Below are 25593 nucleotides of genomic sequence, written 5' to 3'. Positions count from 1 at the left end.
GTGGCTGCTCAGTATTCCTCCTTTCCCCACTCCATTTCTTTCCTTCTGTTCTGAATATATTTGCTCAAGATTTCTAACTGGTTTCCTAATGGACAGTATTTCATCAAAGCCTTAATAGTAAGTGGTGACAAGCAGTGGGAAAACATTGCAGCCAACACTGATATTTACCCGAACAGTGGCTTTAGGGAGCAGAATTGTTCTTTCTCTCTGTTGCCCTGACTTAACCATGATAGTAAGGCAGCCTTTGTCTTGCCATTTCGATGAAATTAGTAAATCGTGTAAAAGCTAGAGTTTTTGAATCTTGGACCTTCAGCTCTCTGCAACTCAGTATTGCATTAGTAAATTTAAGTAAGCAGTAGGAGAATCTTCACGTTTGGATAGGTGTATTTATGAATGTTTATCACAATTTGTATGTTAACTTCACAGTTTTGGGGCTAGTTGATGTGTAACTATTGTCATGTAGATTTTAAGAGGATTGCAAATATGGCGGTGTACCATGTTTACCTGTCAAACAAAAGAGCAGCCATCAGTTTAATCGCTCTAACCTTGCAAAGCAAATTAAATCTCAATAATTTGAACAATAAATTAGATTTCGAACAAGTACATAGACCAAGCCTTGAGCATAGTATGTCAGACTAAGTCAGCTGGAAATGGGCATTTCTTGTTCACTATCTGCTTGGTCAGTTGTAATTCCCTAAGTGATGGTATATATTTACAAGTTTTGGAGAAACATTTTATAAACTGAAACTGCTTCCTGGTCTGAAGTGTTGATGGCCACCAAAGTCAACTGCCCATGAACAAGTAATATTTTAAAAAAAAAATTTGAGGTATCAATTCAGTTCGTCTGTATGTGATGCCAAATACATGCCGTTGTTGACTCTAGATTGCTTGCTGAAATAGCTGAGGAAGCCACGTTGTTTGGCTAAAGACCTACCATGCTACAGCATTTCAATGCTCTGGTCTCACCTCCATATTCAGATAATTGAGGGATGGGCAAGAAATATTGGTCTCACCAGCAACGCTGACATTTTGAGAATGTGTGAATCTAAAAACAAAATCAATCAAGAACCAGCTGTTAACTAACGGAGTAATCGGCTTTCTATAAACTAGTTAGGTGTCAGAAACTGACGTGACGGCTTTCTGGTCATGACAGTCGATGGGATTTGAATGAGCAGCAGTGCACCGCCATAATAATTGAGTAGAATCTGGATGTAGCAAATTGTTGTGATAGCATTCCTTCATCTTTTATAAACAAGATGTGATAAGTGTGTGTTATAAAACTTTTTTTTCTCTGCAGTGGATGTGTCAAATTACACAATTTTCTACAAAATAGTTGGGAAGCCAAAAAAAGCAGATGTGATGTTGGATACCAGTGGTCATTGGTCAGTTTCACTTAGATTATCTATATGGTGTGGCATTGAGCCCCAAGTTCATCACTGACACCAATTCTGTAATATAACGTACCAAGCATTTGTGCATATCTGTTGTTACTCGCAGTGTTAGACATGGTTTTCATTTTCTCTATATCCATTATTTGAGTTATGCTTGTTGGAATTTGCATCACAATCATCTGATTATCTGTAAGATCAACAAAGGCACTTGAGACTGACCATGATTATTGGCTGTTGGAGGAATTGGGCTTGGATATTCATTGTTCTATCATACTGCCTTCCCAACAAAAGATCACAAAGTTGACATGATTGTCTCAGCCCTGCCAACTGATGTCAAAACATGTGGCTTTGGGTCAGTATATGGAAAATCTGGGAAATGGTGGACAAGAGCTTAATGTTGAGGAAAGTGAGATTCATTAGTTTCAAATTGGGGAATATTAGTCAAGTTAAGGCTATTGAGGGAAAGAAACATTCAGTGGCTGTAGTTACAGTTATCGCAGAGAAAGATGGTCATGGTTATTGGAGGCTGCTCACTGTGGTTCGAGAATATTGCCGTAGAGGTTAGTAGAAGCAGACTCAACCTGCCCGCCATAAGCTGTATCATCAAAAGGGTCCCTCTTTTATTGAATCGCGTTGTTTATTTGTTCCAGCTTCTGCTGAAGTATTTGTGCACAGGATACAACCCACATCAAATTTGTAACTGCTGCATTGGTTAGTCCCACCCCTATAATCTTCATCAGTATTTTCCCCTACTATCAGTAACAGGGTGGTTGCCATTGACCAAGAAGTTAACTGAGCCAGCCACATCAACAACCTGTTTAAAAGTTGATTACTGTTTTTGAAATTTGAATCTCCAGTAAAACTGTCTGACATGGCGAGGGGGGAGTGAAAAATAAAACCAGACTTAACTTCTATAACAGATTCCACTCTTGGAACTGTGCCACTCGTGTTTGGCACTATTGGGCCGAGCTCTACACTCTTGGACTTCTGCCCATTGAAGCAAGAACTTGTGTTCTAAAAGAAACCAAGCAACCTGAGCACTCCTAATATTACCCACTGGCTGTTTATTTCACTAATGATCCACTGTGTCCTCTGACCTTGATTCAGTCTCCTCCTTTTGTCAGGAATCCACAGGAGAGAGAACCAATATTTTTCAATCTGCAATTCCGTTCAATAGTTCTGATTTATAACAGAATTTCTGAATTTTTACTAATGTAATTCAATTATTAATATGCTAACAGCTATAAAACAAATCTATGATTACAAACATTTAGGTAATTAAAGTTCGTACTGATTTAGCAATAAAACCTTGGGAATTGCAGTGTACAAACCAACAAAGCTTTGTCCTGAATAAACAAGACCTTTTGCTGAGCAATTTGTGAGCATGTGGAAATAGTTGTATGTTGCTTAATCATTGCATAGCGAGTTGCACTTTACATCTTTATTTTGGCTGGAGCTGTAAAAAGATAACTGGATTTAGTGGGAAATAGGTTCTGGACAAGCTTCTTGGAGTTGTATGAACTTGATGCATTTCTGATTAAGTTACTGCCTTATTTTTGAAAACTTATGCATTTTAGTTAAAATAAAATTTGGATTGGCAATGATTGCCTAATCATAGTATAGTCAATGGATATAAAATATTTTTCTCCCAATAATGATCCTCTTCTTTTTAGAATTACTCTAAAAACATCAGAAAGCATTGCATTCCTTATTTTGAGTTGGTTTTGCTGAAAGTGGGATATTGTTGATCATTATGGGCAAGTAGCAGTCATGTTGAATAATTACTTTGCTTCAGTATTTCCGGTAGAAAAGAAAGAGAGCTTTCGAGAAGTCCTGAGGAAATTAATAGTGGATGAGGGACGGGGACTGAATAAAATTAACATAAGACATTGATCATGAGGAAAGTAATGGAACCACACAGAAAATAAAAAATGCTGGAAATCACAGCAGGTAAGGCAGCATACGTGGAGAGAGCGCAATCTAGTGTTTAGAGTCTAGATAATTCTTCAATAGTATCCACCCCACGCATGTTAAAGGATTTGGGAGAGCACATTGTAGATGCCCTAATTATTATAATTGCATTTCCTAGATACTCTGGATTGTAAAATTGCCTGACACTGCTTATTAAGAAGGATAAAAGAGGAAAACCAGTGAATTACAGGCATCTTAGCCTAACATTGATGGCAGAGAAATTTTTAAGAGTCTGAAATCAAGAACATGGAAACTGCGCACCTCAAATTTTCAGTGAATCAGGGAGCTGCAAATGTGTTGCTGGTCAAAGCACAGCAGGCCAGGCAGCATCTCAGGAATAGAGAATTCGACGTTTCGAGCATAAGCCCTTCATCTATGCTCGAAACGTCGAATTCTCTATTCCTGAGATGCTGCCTGGCCTGCTGTGCTTTGACCAGCAACACATTTGCAGCTGTGATCTCCAGCATCTGCAGACCTCATTTTTTACAGTGAATCAGGGAGAGCCAGCATAGATTTGTGACAATTAGGTCATGCCTGACAAACCTCATTGAATGTTTTGAAGAGGTGAAGGAGGTATTGGACAGGGGAATGCCTATGGATGTTGTTTCTCTGGATTTCCAGAAGGCATTTGATAAGGTCGTACAGAAGAAAATGTTAACTCAAGTAAAAGCCCACGGAATTGGGTGCAAATTATTGACATGGCTGGGAAATTAGTTGAATAGCAGGTAACAAAGTCGGGCGAATGGGTAGGCACTCAAATTGGCAGGATGTGACTGGTGGCATTCCACAGATCTGCTAGGTTTTCAATTATTCTCATTATTTATTAGCAACTTGAATAAAAACAAAGAAAGTTATATAACCAAATATGATGATGACACAGTTATTCTGCATTGTAGGCAGTGCAGATGATAACATAAAATTAACAAAGACATATTGAGAGGTGAATAGGCAAAACTTCGGCAGATGAAGTTCAATACATGCAACTGAGAGGTTATCCATTTGGGTCCACAAAAGATAGGTCAGGTATTTTCTAGATGGCATGAACTTACATACAGTGGATCTCCAAAGAGACTTCGCAGTTCAGAATTTAAAAAGTCATGAACAGGTGCAGAAAATAATCAAGAAGGCTAATAGAATGCTGGTCTTTTTCTCAAGAGAGCTCAAACGTAAGGATGTAGACATTATGCTGCAGTTGTCCAAAGCCCTGCTTAGATTCTACTGGAGTATGAGAGCAGATCTGAGCACTACACTTTAGGGAGGATATACTGGCCTCGTGGGAGTGCAACATAGGTTTACAAAAATGGCTCTTGGACCTCGGGGGTTGAGTTATGTGCACAAATTTTACAAATTAGGTCTGCTTCTCTAGAATTTAGAAAGTTTAAGTCTTCAAGACGTTAGCAGGAAAAGACAGGGTAGATAAAGATGAACTGTTTCCACTGGTTGGGGTTCTAGAACCAGGAGGCGTAGTGTAAAGCTTCAGACCAGACCAGTGAGGAGGGATGTTTGGCACTTTCCTGTACAGAGGTGGAAGAGGTTTGGAATTCTCTTACACATCTGCAGTTGGTGCTAGATCACTTGTTAGCTTTAAATCTTACATGCTCGTTTTTTTTTTTATTGAGCAAAGCTATTAAGGGCTATGAGCTAAAGGCAGATACAAGGAATTAGGCAAAAGATCGACCATGATCTGATTGAATGGTGGAACAGGTTTGATGGGCTGAATGGCCTGCTGTTGTTCCTATGTTCCTAAGATTAGATATTACGTAAGAAGAAGCTCAAGTTCTGCTCCCTCCCTGCCTCTGATATCCTTTATTCACTAACAGGCAAGTTAGAGGGCAAGGAATCAACAGTTTCAGAAATCATGATATACAATTCATCAAAACTTATGGTGCAGTACAAGCCATTCAGCCCACTGATCTGTGCTTCATGGTAGACTATGGTATATTGGTAACGTCACTTGGCGAGTAATGCAGCGGCCAAGGCTAATATTCTGGCAATGAGGCATTCGCACCTCACCGGGACAGCCAGTGGAATTTCAAGACCATTAATAGCACTGGAATCTAAAGCGAGGCTTCATCCTGGTGGTCAGTACAGCCATCATCAAAGTTGCTGTTTGAAACAAAATGTTGTTCACTAATGCCCTTTAAATCTGTCATGTTTACCAAACCCAGAGCAGTGTGATTGATTATTGGTTGCCCTCTGAAGAGGGCCCTGCAGTTCAATGCAGTTAGGAATGGACGACAAATACTGGCTAAATTATAAATGCCAAGCAACACTGTCAGCATCCCACACAATAATAAAGAGGGGCTAAAAGACCGGCTCCCGTATTTATCTAACTCTGTCAGCACATTTTATTCTCATTTACTTAGTGCCTAGATTTCCTGTGGTAAAAATGCTACTTGCAGTTTTAATTCTCCTGTGTGGAGTAGGTTCAATTTTGAATTGAAGAAATGTTCTACAGTTTCAGCAGGCTGTGGGGGGAACCACTTGCTGTCATTTTTTGCTGCGCATGATGTAAATTTCTGTGCTTGATGTCTTGAGTGCAATCTGTCTTAATTTTGGTTGTTCCGAACCAAAATCGACGTAAGGTAAGCACATTAGTTAAACGATGGCCTTCAGTTTTATTGTGGGATATCGTTTTACCATTCATTCACTTTTTATTATGTCAATTACGTCTTGAAACTCAAAATATGGTGTGAACGTTCTGTTTTCATTTTCATTCTCTTTACAGGAATGAGTCAGGAGTTCACGTTTCACATTTTGAATAGATTATGCACAAACCACAAAAACCCCAGCTATCCCAGAATTTAGTAATTTCATTTGTAACCTGGTTTGGAAGTGTCATTGGTGCTAAATTGTTGCACTCATTTCTGTTATAGGATTATAATGAGTTAAGTGGAAACGATGGCCTAGCGGTGATATCGTTAAACTATGAACCCAGAAAATCAACTAATGATCTCGGGTGCCAGGTTCATTCCCACCACAGTACATGGAGGAAGTTGAATTTGATTAAAAACCTTTCTAGAATTAAGAATTCACCAGTGACACTGAAACCATTGTCGATTGTCTGAAAAATCCATCTGGCTCACTAATGTCCTTCAGGGAAGGTAATTTGCCATCCTCACCTGATGTGGACTTCTAAATGTGTATCCAGACCCATAGCAATGGGTCTGAACTCAGCTGCCCTCTGAAATGGTCTAGGAACCACTCAGTTCTATTAATTGCTGTGAAGTCTCAACAAAGACCCCATAAAGTCTTGCGCCTTGGGTTAAACATTTGCAAGGAAACCTTCTTGATTATCACAAACTGTCCTCCCTCTGCTAACGAATCAGTGCTCTTCCATGTTGAACAATGGAGAAAGCAGTGAGGGCAGCAAGGGTGAAAAATGCACTCTGGGTGGTGGATTTCACTTGCCACCACTAAAAGTGCCTCTGCAGCAGCACTATTGATTAAATTGGTGGGGTTCAAAAGGACATTGCTTCTAGACTGGGTTTGCAGCTGGTGGTGAGGGAACCAACAAGAGGGAAAACATACCTGACCTCATCCTTACCAATCTCTCAGCTGCAGATACATCTGTCCATGACCGTATCAATAAGAATGACCAACACACAGTCCTTGTGGAGAGGAGTCCTGCCTTCTCATTGAGAATGATCTCCATCATGTTTGTAGCACTATCCCTGTACTAAATGGGACAGGCTTCAAACAGATCTAGCTAACATTGGTGAGGCACGTAAACTGAAATCACTGGATATCAGGGGGCAAACTCTACCTACTGAAGTTGTACATGGCATATGGGAAGATGGTTGAGATTGTTGGTCAGTCATCTCAGCTGCACTGCTTCTCTGCAGGATTTCCGCAGGGTCGTGTCCGAGGTCCATCCATCTTCAGCTGCTTCTTCATTGACCTTCTCTCATTCATTAAACGATTAATTATGGAATCATGGAATTCTAAACTGAAGGGCATTTTGTCAACCTACAGCACATGGTAGTTCAAGAAGGAAGCTCATTAGCACCTTCTCAAGGGCAACTAGGGATAGGCAATAAATGCTGGCCGACCAATTATGCTCATATCACGAGTAAATAAAAGCACTTGGAACTCAGCAGTCTATATGGTGAAATGATTTGGCAATGCCGGTGTTTGACAGGGGTGTACAAAGTTAAAAATCACTCAACACCAGGTTATAGTCCAACAGGTTTATATGGAAGCACTAGCTTTCAGAGCGCTGCTCCTTCATCAGGTGGTTGTGGAGAATCACAACCGTCACAGCTGCAACCACCTGATGAAGGAGCAGCACTCTGAAAGCTAGTGCTTCCAAGTAAACCTGTTGGACTATAACCTGGTGTTGTGTGATTTTTAACTGTGTGGTGAAAGCACTTCTATAGTGCTGTTTAGTTAGGAGTGCCAATACATTGACTTTGACAGTGGAGGAACTGCAATGTAGTTCTCTATCAGGATGTTTTAGGGGAGAATTTCGGGTGATGTTGCCTTGTGCTTGCAGCCCTTGTTCTGGGCCAAGGGCATTTTTTTTTTTACCTGAAAAAGAAAAATTGCTCAAAGTAAAGACTGTTGGGAACTATGTGCTGAAAATTTGGCATTTCTAAACCAAGTACCTAACGTGACAAATACTCTAGTACATTGTTTAGTTTGTACATGTAATAACTAAAGTACATCTTCTATTAATATCAAGAAAAGTAAATTGAAGCAGACTTAATTTTCACCGTTATAATTTCTTTGTATAATGTTCAGTAAAGTCTCTTTGAAACCAAAAGTTTACTTAAGATGCGTATAATTAAGACAATTTTTTGCTTGCTTATTCTCGAGCCAAACCTAGCTAATTGTGTCAGGCGATGTTAGAAACACTAATAATTGTGGCCTGTAATGATTGGTGTAGCTTTATTTTAGAGCATGATGGTTTCTGTTAAAATAATTTTAAGCAGGAAAGTGGGGGATCATGATGAGCTTTATATCTTCACAATGTAAACACAACTCTTACTATGTGTTTTGAAAAATTGAAACTCTTCTAATGACGCAGTATACAGAAAAGCTTTGGAATCAGTAAATGAGATGTTAAGGAGCTGTCTGCAGCTTGAATTGCGGACCCATATTCATGTGGTAGAGGTTGCTGGTTTGGGAGATGCTGATGAAGATTTTCCAAAATGCATCTTGGGGATAGTACTGTACACATTGAAACCAAATTGTGTAGGTCAAGGTAACGAACGTTTAAGACCTTATTTAAGTTTGCATAGAAGACTGAAATGCAAAAATGAATCATTGAGTGAAATGCTTCTATGATCTAAGCAACACCTAACATTGTTAAATGTGCAGAGACCAGTATTATTTCATGTAGGATTCCAAGCAACAGTTCCATGTTCTGTCATGGTTAAGGATGGGGGAAATTAGAGCAGTGAGCATTCAGGGCTTGTGGGGCTCTGCTAAGCCTTGCACTGAAGGCTAATGTTTGTGTCTGTAGTGGCACTTAATGGTATGTGTGATGACGTAGAAATGAAAATAATTTTTAAAAAATCTTTAATGCAAGACATCCTTGGTTACATTGTCAACCCCTTGTGCTGTTGTAGTGTTGGATTGGCAGGGGCCTGGAAGCCGATTGTAAGACAGCTAAGTCTCTTAGTTAATGAGTCACATGTACGAAGGACGCTGCAGCTTTAGCCAAGTACATTATTTTGTGTGTTTTTTTTCAGGTCGACCATACAGGGGCAAACCCAGTGACATGTGGGCACTTGGTGTAGTGCTCTTCACCATGCTTTATGGGCAGTTTCCATTTTATGACAGCATACCTCAAGAGCTCTTCAGGAAAATAAAAGCGGCTGAATATACCATCCCAGAGTAAGTTGGTAATTTTGTCTTTGGCTTAAAAATAACTTGTTACAAATGTGATTTTATGTCAATGTTTTTTATTCTTGTCATATCCTCTGGATGTTGACCGTAATGGACAGCTGGATGGAGCTATTCTCGATCCGAGGTATTTGTTATTTTCACAAGCCAGTTTCGAGTGGCCACGTTACAACAGCTAGTAATTGAGAGTTTAAGAGACAGTTAAAAGTGGATTTTGTTTTGTTAAATGCAGATGGAAGTAGTCTGCTTATTCATAAGATTTTCACTTTTAAAGGAAGTATTTGCCCCTGCAGAAAGTCCTTGTGATCCCTTCATTGCAGCACCTGACCTAAGTGATTCAGTGGTTTTTATTTCACTGCTTGGGAGTACATCCATGTGTCGATTACCCCTCGTGTAAAGCGCTTTGTGATATATTTTCCATTTTTTAGCTTTTGTTGGTTCACACCAATGTCACCTCGTTTTACTGTTTGGATTTGCCTTTTTTTAAACCATTTAATAATGTTGAATATCTCTAAGATTACCTCTTCGCCATCTGCCTTCAAAGCTGAAGAGCTCAAATTTCTCTACTGTGCGGCCTCAGAGCCGGGACAGTCCTACTCCTGACCCTGAATGTCTTAGTGAACAGAATTGGATGCAGTTGAGGTGCTGTCTGACCAGAGCACTATATTAATTGGGCATATTTCTTCTTGCTTGTATTGAATCTGTAATTACATAATTAATGGGCCTCGTTTGCAGTTCTTCATTATTTACTCATTGTTAAAAGCTATATCTATGAAGGCTCCTGGATCTATTTCATTGTTTCTTCCAATCTGACCACTTTGCATTGATCTGCCATTATTCTTGCATGAGTCAGTGTGTTGTATCTGTTCTCTTGGTTTTTTTAGATATTGTCTTTAATGAGCTGACTTGTCTATTTCTTTCTATTTTTGCTTGCATAAGGTGCAAATTTGTACCGCTGTTGAAAGTGTTGCTGACCCTGACAATCTGAAGAAGCTGAATTGCATGTACAACTGAAATGAACAAAGTTGCTGAAACTTCTGGGAGTGGGATTGGTGACTGTAGCTTTTATTGCTGATGAGTCACTTGCCACATACTGGCTAGGCTCCACAGTGCCTCCATGTCAGCTTTCTGGTTATTAGTCAGTGTTTAAACAACACGACTCAAAACAAACACCATGAAATATCTGTGTTCCGAGTTCTTTGAAAATATGCTTCCACTATTAAAGGGATATGAAAATGCTTCAGTTTTCTTTGTGAGCAGGATGAATCTATCTTTATCTCTCATCAGCCTATTCAGCTCAATGTTAAATGATGTAACTGGGAGATAGCACTTTGGGATCTCAGCAACATAAGGACAAGTACACAACTGTGGTGCCTTTATACAAGTTAGTCCTGAAAGCTAGCACTGTTTGTTGAACAACGTCTGTGCTAGCTTGTGAAGATTTGCCAGTTGGGCAAAATCCTGGAATGCTGTGGCACCTGTAGGACTACTTCAGAAATTAGTGACACCTTAAGGAAAGAGAGTTCAACATTTGTGCTTTAATTGTGAAATCAAGGAGTGGTTTTATGTTCTTTTTGCAGCTAGGAAATTCCTTTTCAAACATATTCATTTGTAGGCAAATATGATAACAGTCTATGCACAAAATTCCTTTGTTTTTTAGAAACAAAAGTTGTGGATGACCACTGATTCCATTTAGGTGTTTAGTTGCAAACTGATGAAAGTGAAAGCTGGGAAAAGTTCCAGTAGGTCCATTTTTTTTCAATAGTGTGTAGCTAATTGTTACACTAAACTGACCTTTTGTTCCCTCGCCATCCACCAATCATGCAGTCACGTGAGATGGAAGTGGAATGAAAGCACCAAACAAATTTTAGGCATTTGAAACAAAAACTGGTAAAGGATTTGTTAGTTTCCAATGAGAGTCTGAGTCACAGGGTGGTTTCAGGTAACCTGTATTTTCAGTTCAGTGTCATTTCTCCAGAGCAATAAGGCACACAAAGTTTGTAAGTTTATTTCAAAGAGCTCAAGCTGTAAGTGCCACCCCCCTGCCCCCTCCCCCCCAAAAAACCACCACCCCAATCCCAAGTACAGCATCTTATACAATTCAAGCTTGCCTTAGCAATTTACTTGCTGTCTTGTACGTAGTTTAACTGTCGATAATCCTTAACCCAAAGGACGTACAACAATTAAGCTAATCATATCACTGAATGACACAAAGAGATGGACAGGCTTGTGGTCAATCCCGGTTCTCCATGGTTTCATGATTCTGCTAGACTTTCTTATCTCTCTGTCATAATATGGGGGTTGCTTTGGCTGTCTGAGACTAGTTTGAATCTTTTTATCTCATATATAAGTGGATCTAAAGCTACTTCTGAATCTATATTTATGATTATCTGAAGAATCTTACCTAAAGCCTGTTCTTTGTATTGTAACAGATTGATTTAGTAATTCAAGAGCATTAATTAGTGTGAAATGTCATTATACATAAATACTGCATATTATATCTCAGTCCAGTAACCTTGAGTCTACAGAGTCACTATCGTTCTACTTGTGAAGACTGCATTAAGCAACTATTTTCCCAATCCCTCTAACTATTGTCAGCCATGTTCTGCTGCTCAGTCTTGGGTAGCCTTAGCAGGATTCCACAATGACTTGATGCACCATTTTCTAGTATCAACTATGTGGCACTGTCAGCCATACTTCTATACCCCACATTACTTGAGGTTGAGGGGGGAATGTTGCTGACAGTGATCACACTCTCTCTCTTCATTCAAAATTGCCATGTGCTTTCCTTCATCCAGCTACACAGGCAGACATGTCTCCGCTAAAGATTGCATCAATACTATGCCCTACTCTAGCCATTCTGTACTGAAGTATCAGCACAAATTGTAGTCAATTTCTGAAATACTTCTTGTGCCCACATTCTGCTGAAGTGAGAGTACAGAGGTGAAAAGATTGGAAAGCTTCTCAAGTCAGAGAAATCATGTAAAATTTGTCGTCGTCAGAAAGTCCTCTGCAAACCAAACAGTTTGGCTTAGAATGAGGTGATGAAGATCAGAATTGTAAATATAATGTGAGAGCGATAAAGGAATGGGTGTGTTCCTGCTGAATCATTCTTGGATCTGACTCTTGAAGAATGATTCAACTCTCTAAGACTTGATCATTCCCTTTGGCAGTTTCCTGATGGCGCCAGGACTTGCTAATTTAAAGGATAATTAAATGGAGGAGGCACAACTGAGCATGTTAATTGCAATCCTTTGTAATCATTAATTGTGGAGTCTGACGCTGAGAACTGCTTCAGAAAAGTTTGTCATAGGTTTGACTGTAAATGGGGAATGAAAATTTAAAGCCCCGGTATTCACCGACTTGAGATTTGCAAGAAATGATTTACTCAATATTCACCACTTTACAGGTTTATATACCAACCTGGCAATTTCCCTTCCTGCCTTTCAAAGAACTGTAGAATGATAGTTCATGATTTTTAAAAAAAAAAATCAAACTGCCATTTCACAGACATCTGCTTTATAATTAAAAGCAAAAGCACTACTTAGAACAATACACTTATTGATCAATGATTTGTTACGTTCTTATTCATTTTCCAAGAAACATTGCTTTGATTTTAAATGTGGGAGCATTTGTTCTGAAACCTTTAAGCTTGCTGTGTTTTGAAAAGTCTCATTACTGCATAGATCTGTAGGGGTTGTTTTGTTTGGGGAGATGGATTTTGTGAGCATTACTCACTGGTTTCTAGTTGCTTGTCTTGTGCCTGAAGTATTGGGTGTGCTGCTTTGTGACTCATAGGTTTACATGTTTTACACTGCTTTGTGTCAAATTGATACAAGTCTCACTCTACAGCTGGCATAATATTGTTATGTGGTCAATATATGTTGTCTTTTTCCATTAAAAATACTGTCCAGCCATAACTCTCTGCTTTATTTTTCCTTCCCTCCCCTCGTGCAGGGATTGCCGTGTGTCAGAAAACACCGTTTGTTTGATTCAAAAGCTGTTGCTTCTGGACCCTCAGCAAAGGCTGACAGCCACTGAAGTGCTAGATTCTCTGAGCTCCATCATAGCTACATGGTGAGTTTGCTATGTTGTACATACAAAATTATTTTGTTTGTTTATGACCAACCTAAACCAGTCATCTCTTAACACGCAGCTATAGATTTCTTAACTTCCTCTAGACAGACTTCACTTCAAATCCATATTGTCAGAGGTTCTGTCTTTGAGGTCCTGTCTCGCTTGCCTGTATTACTGTGATTTGACTGCATGCTTGCAATAAATAAATCAGGAAAAGATTTGCAATCAGGCTGATCCCTTTTAAAGCCTCATGTCTTTTTTTCCCCTCATCAAATGCCACTCGGAGCCTTTGTCACCTGGAACTGTAAATTTTGTTGAGTCATTTCATAAAAGAATTGACTACTTGCACAGCTAACTGCAACTTACAAATTTCAGGGTGTTGCAAAAGCATGAGTAGGAAAGTGTACATTCAGCACATTCGGATAAAAAATAGTTTTGGTTTGAATAGTTTTGGTTTGAACAATTTTGACAACATTTTTGAAGCAGTGCAAATGATGCATGACATTATTATTAAATAATGGTTTCTTACAAGTTGTCGAGAATGTGGTGCTGGAAAATCAGAGGTCAGGCAGAATCCGAGGAGCAGGAGATTTGACATTTCGGGCAAAGCCGTTCATCAGGACTTGTGCCCGAAACGTTGATTCTCCTCCTTGGATACTGCCTGACCTGTTGTGCTTTTCCAGTGCCACACTCTCTACTCTGATCTCAAGCATCTGCAGTCCTCACTTTCTCTTCATGAGATTCAAATCCCAACCAAGTACCTGAGCGTTAAACTCAAGGCTGACACTTCAGTACAGAGGGAATGCTGCACTGTTGCGGATGCCATTCTTTTGTTGGGACACTAAACTGAAACCACATCCGCCTGTGTGAGTGGATGCAAAAATGTCCCATGTCATTTTGTTAAAGAAGAGTGGAGTGTTGTCCCTGTGTCCTGGTCAGCATCACAAAAAACAGTTTATCTGGTCATTATCACATTGCTGTTTCTGGGAGTTTGCTGTGTGCAAATTAACAGCCACACTTGCAAGATTATAATAATGACTACACTTCAAAATTTATTACTTCGGCTGTGAAGTATCTTCAGACCTCTAGTGCATGTGGAAAGTGCTATACAAATGCATGTCTTTATCTCTTGAGGCCAACCATCTTTTGAAATCTCAATTCCCACTACTTCCCTTCTTGCCATGCTGATTAATTTCCTGGAAGATATCTCATTGCCCTGTGAATCCATCAATAGTACCTTACTGAGTGAATCTCCCTTATGACTTCCAAAAGGGAAAGTCTTCATTTCTTTCTCCCAACCCCAGCTTCCTAGGTTTCAACCTAGTTCCCTGGCTGAAGATGTTGCTTTGCATCAGATTTCAACGAATAGAATTGCTGTTTCTAAGTGCTTGCTATTGTATTAAAATGCAAGTTGTAACGTTATTCATCAACTGTTTAGATGAAGTGCAACAGCAGATTTTTCTGATACACTGCTTCTGTATCCTCTTGTAGGCAATCTCTTTCATCACTTCATGGCCCTTTGCAGGTGGTGCCAGATATTGATGACCAAGTCAACAATCCAGAAATCCTACAGGAGGTAAGAACTCCTAGGCCTGAGTTGCTGTGCCTGATATGTTGTACCTTTTCAGTTTGCTAAAAGTAGGAATAAAGTAAGTCAGCCTGAATCAAGTCTACTCGAGTGTATTAAGTTTGTTTCTGTAACCAGGAATTGATCAGTCTGGGTTGGAACTATTTGCACAAAGCATGAGTCCAACCTTGCAAGCAAGCAATTTTCTGATATACTGCTTCATGACCCAGAAGATGCTTAAGCCTGAACTTGTAATTTTTCTTTTGTCATTTTGTCATTGAACCTGTAAATTTTGCTCTTTGGCTTCATGACAGTTTTGAATATTTCTTAAAATTCACCACCTGTTTCATCTGCCTTTAACCCCTTATGTTTCTGCTGTTAATTTGGCAGCTTGTGCTTGGTTTAAGTTGCAAAGAATCCAGATATTTGGACATGGACTCAACCAGGGTGTGCACCCTGGTTAATCTGGGCAGTTGACCATGCAGTATGTCCTTGCTTTTGGTACTGAGACATGATCACTTCAATCAATCAATCAAGCTGGTTGCTGACATTGCTTCCTGTCTTTGAAGGCTGGCACCTTATCCACTGGCAACTCATTAAAACTAGTATTATTTGTGTTCTTTTTAATTCTTTAGTGAGTAGCAACTCCCAAGCGATGAGTGTCCTCATTTGCCCATGAGGGGCATCATAGCCAAGTGGATTCTATTCCCTTTTAATAACTGCACACATTCGGAATAAAGTGACACCGAATAGTGATCAGGCAGGGAATGTCCTTCTCCATAGATAAATGTAAGCTTCCCAACTGCTGTTTCATCTGAACTTCAGAAAAGACTGCCACCTGAGCCATTCTGTTCTATTGATTCAGTGCCATATTTGTCCAATGGCTGACTTCTCAGTGAGAGATGCTGTTGTTTATATGACAGAATAAACTACCAGCAGCATTCATTGACTGGGAAAGAGGGAGGACCAGAAGTATCAACATTTTAATCCTTTGAATATGTTCCACCCAATTGTGACTGTTCTGCACCTCAACTTCATTTTCATTCCTGTCTGTCCCCTCACCCGTCAGTCTCTGCTTTGAAAGTTTCATGATGTGGAGGTGCTGATGTTGAACTGCAGTGGACAAAGTTAAAAATCACATCACACTAGGTCATAGTCCAATGGGTTTATTTGGAAGTACAAGCTTTCGTTGCGGTACTCCTTCCATCAGGTAACTAGTGGTGCACGATCATAAGATACAGAATTTATAGCAGAAGATCATAGTGTCGTGCAATTGATACGATATATTGAACAAACCTAGATTGTTAAGTCTTTCATCTTTTATCTTTGCAAGTGTTGATGCCTTAGAAGTAAGCCCCATGCTTCTTTCAAGTCATTTTGCTGAGATAACTTGAGGTTTTGTTTTAAATAAAAGGGACATCTCATTGCATTAAAGGTGTGAGGTTAGAGTCTGTCTATATCCCAACCTTGACTCTGACTGGTTCTATTTCCAAAGTAGGAATTTATGAAATGTCACATGGATTGATTCCCTGCAGACTGTGTGCTTTTTGAACAAAATAGGATCCATCTACAAATACAATTCTGCAGTAGACTATAGAATTGTGTGTATGGATGCATGTGAGGGAGAGAATATTTGTGTGTGCGTATTTACATATTAATGAATCGATACCTGCAACACATTCTAAAAGATGAACGACTTAACAGCAATCTAGGTTTGTTCATATATCATGTCAATTGAATGACACTATGATCTTTTGGTGTAAATTCTGTTTCTTGTGATCTTGCCCCATTACTTACTGATGAAGGAGTGCCGCTCTGAAAGCTAGTATTTCCAAATAAACCTGTTGGACCAGAACCTGGTGTTATGATTTTTTAACTTTGCAACTTTCAAAAATTGTCAGTCTCCATATCCATTTGGGAAAAGTGTTCCAGATTTCGACTACCTTCTGTGTGAAGGAGTCGCGAACAAGAGGGGCACAAATTTGAATGAAATTATCAAAAGAAGCAAAAGTGAGATGAGATGAAGCTTTTTCATGCTGTATGTGGTTGAAATCTGGAATGTGCTGCCTGAGAGAATAGTAGAGGCAGATACAATTGTTGCATTCAAAGGAGAAATCAACTGTTTAGAAAAGGAACAAAATATGTCGTTATAGGCAGGAGAATGGAATTAAATAAAATCCTTGTTTTAGAGACTTGGTGTAGATATGATGGGCTGAATGGCCTCCTTTTGCACCATAACAATTCTGTGATACAGAGTACTTCCTGATTTCTAACCTTAATATCCTAGCACAAATTATTTTTTTAAATATTGTAGCTCTTTTTCTTTGGAAACCTCCCTCACCAAGTGGAAAGACTTTCCCTGTGTTGACTCAGTACTTTAATGTTAAACACTGCGATTACATCATCCCTCAATCTTGTAAACTCGAGGAAATGCAAGTCAGGTTTATATGTTTGACGTGCGTTCAGTTTAATCCTTGAAGTTCTGAGATTGTTCCAGTGTACCTGCATTGTAACTCTTCCATGGTTATGCTTTTTCTTCCCTCTCACAGCGTCAGCAAAGCTGAATGTCTCAGTGGCTTGAAGAGAAATTGCTTCCTCGCTCTAAACCCCTTGAGTTAGAGACTAACATTCCAATTGCCTTTGTGATTGTGCATTAGATTTTAGTAATATGTTGACATTTACTTAAATGCCTGTGCTCATCCATGGCTCTAGGCTCTTTCCATTAGAATTTATTCTGATTTATGTTTTAGATACAAAGTGAGTAATCTCTCATTTCCCTACAACGTGTCTGGCTTGTCAGTTTTGTTCTTTCATTTTTGTCTTTCATTTTACCTTTCTGCTGCCAATTGCACTATTTGCTGTGCCTCCTAACTTAGTGCCATCTGTAAACTTAGATTTACAACTTGCTGACTTTTTAAAAATCAAATCAATTATACATAGATTACAAAGAAATGAAAGCCTTCATCCCGATCCTTAGAGGAAAATGGATAAGTTAGTCATCCTTGAAGTCTATGACTGGATATTGAGCTGTGATTATTTTGGGAAAGAACAAAAAGAACAGATGCTGGAAATAAAAGCAGCAAAAAAGCCACAAGTGCTAGAGGACTTCACAGAAGAATCATCATGCTCAAAATGTTAACTCTCTTTCTCTGTCTCTCTATGGATGCTGCTGGACAGCTGCGTTCTCCAGCATTTTTTGTTTTTGTTGTATGTTTGAATTTTGATTCTCATTCAAGATTTACTCCTGGTTTCACAGTAATGCTGTGCAGTCACCACTGATCCCAGAGTTAGCAACGTGCTGTAATTAGTGATTCTTCAGTGTTGAAGGGCTGTGTAACCAATCATTGATTTAATTGGCTTTTTCAGTTGTTAATATTATCAAATTAAGTGCTAGAGACCAGCTATCAGCCACGTCCATCTTGATTTTTGTTGCTGTTTTTCAATAATTGTCTTCACAGCAAGCAGAGGTTTCTGAAATGGAAAAATTTTTCCAGTGCTGATGGGACAGTACGATTGATGCAGAGTGAAGTGTGTGATCTTGTGATGTGCTGTGTTTTAGTTACATACATTATAATTTGATATTTGGATGGGATCACATGTTAAGCAATAAGAGGTTGAGCTGTGTGTTCTAACCATTCCTGCAGTTGCACTTTAAGGGACGTTGGAAGGCAGTAGACTGATGAATGGACCATTGCCAGCAATCATACATTTTTAAAATTAGAGTTAAATTTTCTTCATTTGTGGTGTCTGAGGTTAAATTCAGCCAAGAATTGCGGTTAAAAGCCACCTGTCTCTGATTGAAAGAAGGTTCTAATGTATAAGAAATATTGGCAGTCTCTTTACAAATACAGGACTAGACAAATTCGTTTGCTTTTAATGTATACTTGTGTTGAGAGACCGCAGAGTCTTCTGTGGGAAAGGGCCACAACACCATCAACTTATTAGGATGGAGGTACATTGGGACAGTGCAGAGTTGTTACTGTAAGTATAGGAGTTTGCTCTGTGTCGAGCTGCTGTACCTAATGGGGGAGTGATTAAATACCACAAATGGAAAAAAGTATATTATTCCCTAGAATAGGGAACAGAAATTTCACAAAACCACATGTAAGTTCAGATACCAGCTCCTAACTGCTTTCTAAACAGTTACTGACTTGACACATTCAAACTCAAGATTTAATATGTTGTCATTAAAGTCACTTCTTAAAATGCCCTTTTTGCGGAAGATCATGGTGGGTCTTTTTATTATATCCAACTGAACAATGTAAGCACAGCATTACATTTAGAAGATTTAGTTCCAAATATAGGTTGCACAAAGAGTTACCAGGTACTATGGTGAAGTATGAGTGGCTAAATGTTTACTACTACTCTCAGCAACTGATGTCTAAAGACAGGAGTAGGTCATTCAACCTATTGATCCTGCTTGAATACAATCATGGCTGACGGGTGTGAAATTCCGAAGGTTCACAGCCCTCTGAATGAATGCAAATTCTTCTCATCGCCATCCTAAATGGCAACTCCCTCTTATCTTTAAATTTGTACTCCCTGCTACTCGTCTTCCTCACCAACGTTTAATCCTTTTTGATATTTTGTAGATTTCAATGAGATCACATGTCAGTCTTTGAAACGCTGATGAATCTGGGTCCTGTTTGTCCAATCTCCCCTTCGTTGGACAGTCCCACTATCTTGGGATCAAACTTGGTGAACCTAACAGTTCCAAAGTTTTCCATCCTCAGATGTATTTACACCACGACACTAAATGTGCTGGGCGTGGGGTGGCAGATGATATAGATGGGAACCTTACATTTTTCTAATGACTTGACTCCCAGCCCTTTATAGTGATGGTGTGTGGAGAGGAAAAAGCTGCACATTTTTTTAAAAAAATCTTGCTTTCCTTCTCAGGCAAAAGTCACAGAAGAGTCCTCACAATATGAATTTGAAAACTACATGCGGCAGCAGTTGATGCTGGCTGAGGGAAACACTATGCACGAGGTGAAGAGTTTTGCACACAAGCGACAGTTCAGCAACATCCCGCCAGTGCGACGACTGGGCCACGATGCTCAGCCCATAAACCCCCTCGATGCGGCAATCCTTGCTCAGCGTTACTTGCGGAAATGACAGCTGTAAACAGCATCTGAAGCTCCACAAGCCAAGTTCACAGCACAGTAATACTCATCATGCCACGTAGTACCAATCCTGAGCAATACAGTATTCTGTGACCGATATGTAGCATTGGACGGAGTCTCTTCGAAAGGAAAACTGTTATTTTAAGAGGCAAAATAAGACGGCTTTTTTTATATACCCATATAAAGAAAGGACAGTATTGCAACATCGCCTGGGGCCGTAGTAGATGTTTAGTTTTTACTTTATATAATCTACCTCTTTCTTCATTTAACCAAGACATTCTCAGAACTATAGATTGAGAGACTGAGCTAAGTTTTGTTTTGTCCTATGTTGTGATTCTGAAAAGGACGTGTACTGCAAGAGATTTTAAGAGCATTAAGAATTGGGTGTGTTCATTCGCTGTGGAATCCCCTTTGCCTGCATTACCCGCTGAATAGTAGACTAAAATGTAGCTTGTTGGGTTTTTTTTTCCCCTTCCTCATCCCCTTTTTGTGAAAGATTTTCGAGCAGAATTCAGTGTGGTACAAAATGCCCAACAAAGGAAAATGTGAAGGAAAGAAAATCAATGTGATCCGTAGATATGTTGCTTTTATTGTACTTAACAGCAGAGATCACTTTAATTGGCCTTTCCCATCTTTTTCTAGTTATTTTTATTTTGGAATTTGAAAGCTGTTAGCTTGGAGGTTGGATTTTTAAAAACTCATGACATACTTCAGCAGTTGTTTTTGATCCAGAACTACTGGAATTTGTCAAGTTCACTGAGCTGCAGAAACTGTTAGAACACTAAAGAGCAATTGAGGGTATAATTTTCTTTTATTTTACAAGCTCAGGGAGAACATTCAGCGTTGCCACCAGGATTTCACTAAAGCATTGAACAAGAGAGATTCCCACACAACTATTCATGGTGCTTCAGTGCCCAGTAATGATTTTGCCCTTTCATACATCACTTTTGAGTCAATGGAGACTTTGAATTTATAGAAGACTGGTGACAGCAGGCATCATGCTTGTGGTGGGAGTGATTTTGAAATGAATTGGTCATCTCCCAATCAAATGACCTGACAGAATTGTCGTTTGGTTTGGTAGCAGTGGGCCTGGTGACAACGTGACATTGTTGTGTTTCTGAGCATTCAGTGAGTCCCTTCAGTTTAGGTTTCACTGCATTAAGTGCACAGGATTTGTAATTGTAAAACATTCATCACCTGCAGAATTGGTTAACTGGACAATTATGAGGCAAATCTTTCTTTTATTGTAACCATTGCTCAGATTTTGTGCTGCTGCATGGACCATTTGTGTCATGTCTGCCTCTTCCCACTTGCCTTTTCTCTGGGCGTGCATTTTACTTTGTCTGTAAGTAACAATGGACTTTTTGATTTACTGTTTTAGAAGTGGCCATCACATTACACAATAATGGTCATGCTCAGTTAATCCTCTATCTTACCATTTATTGAGGAATGATCCATTTATTGCTTGCCACCTCATCCAGTCAGTCTGGCTCGGGTATAAAACTTGTACCGTTTGGGGATCTGTGAATACATCGGGTCTGCTTTTATGATGGGCCAGTACAATCTGATCTTTTCAGATCTGTTCTAGTTTGCTGTCAGTCCCAGAAGAGTCATCAGTGAAGAACATATATGGACCCTTTAATAAGGGCAATAGATCTAAACCTACTCTGCATTTTCATTTTCCCATCACTCTGTAAAATAACAACAGAGACTACTTAATCTTATTCCAACCATCCAAAGATTGAGGTTCAGATGCTTGCCTCCTGATTGACAGACCATACTCCTGGTTCTGGTGATCCTTTTTGGGTCTTGGGAGTATCATTTAACTGTAGCACAAATTACTTATGCCAGCCAAATGTTGCCTAAGTGACTTTGGAATTATGTTGGGTTTTTTTTTAACCCCTATTTTAATGAGGGGAGGGTATAGACAATGATTCCAGGGCGGTCTGCAGTAACATGGAGCTTGGTGTACGTTTTTTTTTGTGGTGGCTTTCAACTTCTTTGAGTTTTCTCAATGTTGAGAATTTTAGTTAGTATTAAAACCAGTGATAAATGCCTGTCTTGCCCAAATTTGTTGAACCTGTGAAAATATACAAGGACTCAAGTCGATTTATTTCAAATTTAATAATTGAGGGAAGGTTTGGTCTCTTGTGGTTAAACAAGGAAACCTCTACCATTCAGGGATGATCTCAAGTGATCTCTGGTCAGTGTGAACTTGTAGATTGTTTTTGTTGGGAGGGGAGAGAAATGCTGTGATGCGGTCAAGGGTTATATTTATTAAATACAGTGTGTTCCTCAAAGCTTTATATTGTGTGATTGGGTAAACAAATTGAATGCTTGGGGTAGGGTGAAGTTTGATCTTACGTTGACAATTTCTAACATTCTGCAGATCTTTGGGTCCTTGTGGAAGTGGGTTTTCTGGTGCTAGTGTGTATATTGTTGGGACATCCGACTGCCTGTCCGTTATCATGCAGTAAGTGGACTCATACGTACAGAGGTGATGTCCTGAAACTGTACTGCAAATGTTTGCTTATTATTAATGAGACAGGTTTTCACTGTCCATTCAGTGCTTCACTAAAGTGAGTTTGAAGAGCCCCTGATTTCACCACTGGGGACAACTTGGGTAAGTGAATGTGTCCCATTTTGAGTGTGGTATTTTAATCAATTTGGTGGAACACAAAGTAGCAGTTTATGATAAGACTCCAATATGAATGCAGTAAAGCATAGAAGGTCTTAAAAATGCATAAGTAAATAATTTTTGAACGGCCTTTAAAGGCCAAGGTAGCTTTTAATGGTGCGATAGGAGGGTTGTTGAAGAAATAGTCCCCATTTCACTGACCAGCTTGAGTTGAATCTGAAGATATTGTGATGTTGGTAGAGTGATGCTCACGTTGAGGTCTCGACCCAAGAACTTGTTGATCTTTAATGTATTCTTGTTGGAAGTTGGCATTTTGGAATCGGGCTGTATTTTCTAACTGACTCTTAACCACAGTGCTCAGGATCCATGAAAATTAGTTTTTTTTGGGGGGGGTACTTACCAGCACTGTGGAATTCACCTTCCTGTATTAGATGTTATTAATGGTGAGGTAACTATGATTTTGCCAGTGAGGGCACATCAGTGCTGTAGAGGATGAAGGGTTTCACCAAAGACCGTGCTGTGCTGCTATTGGGTCTTGGCTCGTGCTTTTCCAAAAAAAAACTGCTTTGGGGAGTGCTGAGCCCAATGGAGAGAGCAGCAGAGGAGTGGCCCCATCACTTGTTACATCGTAGACTGTTTCTTCAACTCCTCATTCACTGAGTTCTCTGAGCCTTACTCCAGTCTGGCTGCTCCAGTTACTTTTTTTTTGTAATACAATAAATTGTATATAATTCCTGATAACCTTAATTCAGTGGAAAGGCAAAGTATTACAATTTGTCACAATTAGAAGCCGTGGCTTTTTACTTCATCCTGGGAAGTCTTTTTATTGAGCAATTTTTTTTTGTTTCCCTTGAATTATGTCTTTATAGTAAAAGTGATTATCTAATCAGACTGGAATAATGCAGCAGCCTATGCATGTCGATGATTTGTGTGCTTTGAGCTGCCTCTGGGTGTACCAATTGAAGTACGTTGTATGAGATGTCAGTAGAAAGGAATTGTGATCATTGTATACAAATTTGTATAAATAAAGATGACATATTTTTGTACTTCATTTAAAATCTACTTGCATGTCAGCAATAAATTTCATACTGTAGAGATGTTCATTTTGATTTGTGGTTGAATGTGGGTTCATATCAAGTTACCTGTTGTCAGTCTCCAATGGAATCATTGTAAAGTTGATCTCTGTGACACTGAGACCATTATGTTCAAGGATGGCCACCATTCCTGTGGTGATTGGGCTCAAGGTTAAAGAGTGCTGCTCCTTTCGAATGAGATATTTGTCATTTCAAAGCTGAAAATGTGTCGCTGGAAAAGCGCAGCAGGTCAGGCAGCATCCAAGGAACAGGAAATTCGACGTTTCGGGCATAAGCCTTTCTTCAGCCCATTTCTGAAGAAGGGCTTATGCCAGAAACGTCGAATTTCCTGTTCCTTGGATGCTGCCTGACCTGCTGCGCTTTTCCAGCAACACATTTTCAGCTCTGATCTCCAGCATCTGCAGACCTCACTTTCTCCCCATTTGTCATTTCAAGTCATGAGTATCTTCAGCCATACTCCCAGGCCAGATGTAGCTGAAAGCTCCCTCTACTTAGTTTCCTTTGATCATGTTACACTGGTACAGCATGGATGCATTTTCAGTGCTTGGGCTACAGTAACAAGGTTTTAGATCTGCACTGTGTGTTCTCTCAGAAATGGGAACACCTCCATTTCTTAGAATTATTCTCCCTGGTCATATATTGCACTGTTTGAGACATTGCTGTGTGCAAATATATTGCTGCTTTTCCTACAAAATCAATAAGTATTTATAGAATATTCCAGTGACTATTTTCACATCCCTTTCTAATTAACTTAGCAATCTTAATTGGTAATATCTCCCCTTCTCCCAGTTAATTTTATTACTCCTGCTGAGTTGTATTCATTTTTGGTTTATGTTGCATTGTTTAGAGATCTGACACTGAACGGCAAGTGGGATGTCTTAAAGTTGTTATTATTTATTCTTTCGTGTAATGTAGGCATCACTGATGAGGCTCGTTGTTGTCTTCCCCTAATTGTCCCAAAACTGAGTTGGTTGCTCAGCTATTTCAGAGGGTAGTAAAGAGTCAACCACATTGCCTTGGGTTAGAGTCTCATGTAGGCCAGATCAAGGATGGCAGCTTTCCTTCCCTAAAGGACATTTGTGAACCAGATGGGTTTTTACAAAAATTGATAATTAATAAGAAATTGTCAGTTTTATATTCCAAATTAATTTATCAATTTAAACTTCACCACCTGCTGTGGTGGGAATTCCACCAACACGTTTGCAGTCCTTATTCGAGGCATACGACAGTATTGTCACACTGCTACAGCTGTACCAGCCAAGAGCAGGGAACCAACCTAACTAAGTCTATCCGAGACTCTGTTCCACTCCTGACTTTCTATGGATTATTTTTTCAAAAAAAGAACCTGAGTGTACCTTGTTTAGTGTTTATTCATATATGTGAAAAAAAAATATGTTTAACGACTGTGTTATTCTCTGCTATTCTATTCAATATCTGATTTCTCTCCAGGTTAGTGGATTTTTAAGTTCTAGTTCATGCTACGCAGGTCATGAATGCTGTGCTGTCAAAATATGATGTGCTGCTCATTAAGGCTGATAATATCCACATTCCTGCAGCGACAGCCTTTCTGTATATCTCGTGATTATTAGTCGGCTTCATGTTGCTGTGCTGTGTTCTGCTTTTTACTCCCTTTTGTTGAGGTGGTTCACAATAGCACTCTGTTCTTGCTCTGAAATGTAAGGCGTTGTTTTGAACACCCACTTCAGACAATTGAGTGTAAAGTCTGGGCTGTTGCTGCAGCTCAGGAGCAAAGAGGTGCATGGAGATGCAAAGTTTGACTCATGTCTACATTTTCAAGTGGCCCAGCATATTATTGTGGAGAACAGTCGGGCAATTCTTTCCCATGTCTTCGTGCCTTTAATGTTTGCTGTAAAGCTGATGT

The 25593-nt window shown here is 39.4% G+C and overlaps 1 protein-coding gene across 2 annotated transcripts in view; it reads left to right on the top strand.

Moving 5' to 3' along the window:
* Positions 1 to 23714, top strand: part of stk40 (serine/threonine kinase 40) — a 73251-nt gene extending 49537 nt beyond the window's left edge. For both annotated transcript variants that reach the window (XM_060847370.1, XM_060847371.1), the window contains exons 8-11: positions 9059 to 9203; positions 13170 to 13289; positions 14781 to 14865; positions 19756 to 23714. In XM_060847370.1, coding sequence (XP_060703353.1) covers positions 9059 to 9203; positions 13170 to 13289; positions 14781 to 14865; positions 19756 to 19971 — 566 coding nt within the window. In that variant the 3' untranslated portion in view covers positions 19972 to 23714. The remainder of the gene's footprint in view (positions 1 to 9058; positions 9204 to 13169; positions 13290 to 14780; positions 14866 to 19755) is intronic.
* The last annotated feature ends 1879 nt before the right edge of the window (positions 23715 to 25593 follow it).

The sequence above is a fragment of the Hemiscyllium ocellatum genome, chromosome 30 (assembly GCF_020745735.1).
Source record: "Hemiscyllium ocellatum isolate sHemOce1 chromosome 30, sHemOce1.pat.X.cur, whole genome shotgun sequence".
Lineage (NCBI taxonomy): Eukaryota > Metazoa > Chordata > Chondrichthyes > Orectolobiformes > Hemiscylliidae > Hemiscyllium > Hemiscyllium ocellatum.
This window is presented reverse-complemented; position numbering and strand designations above follow the sequence as displayed.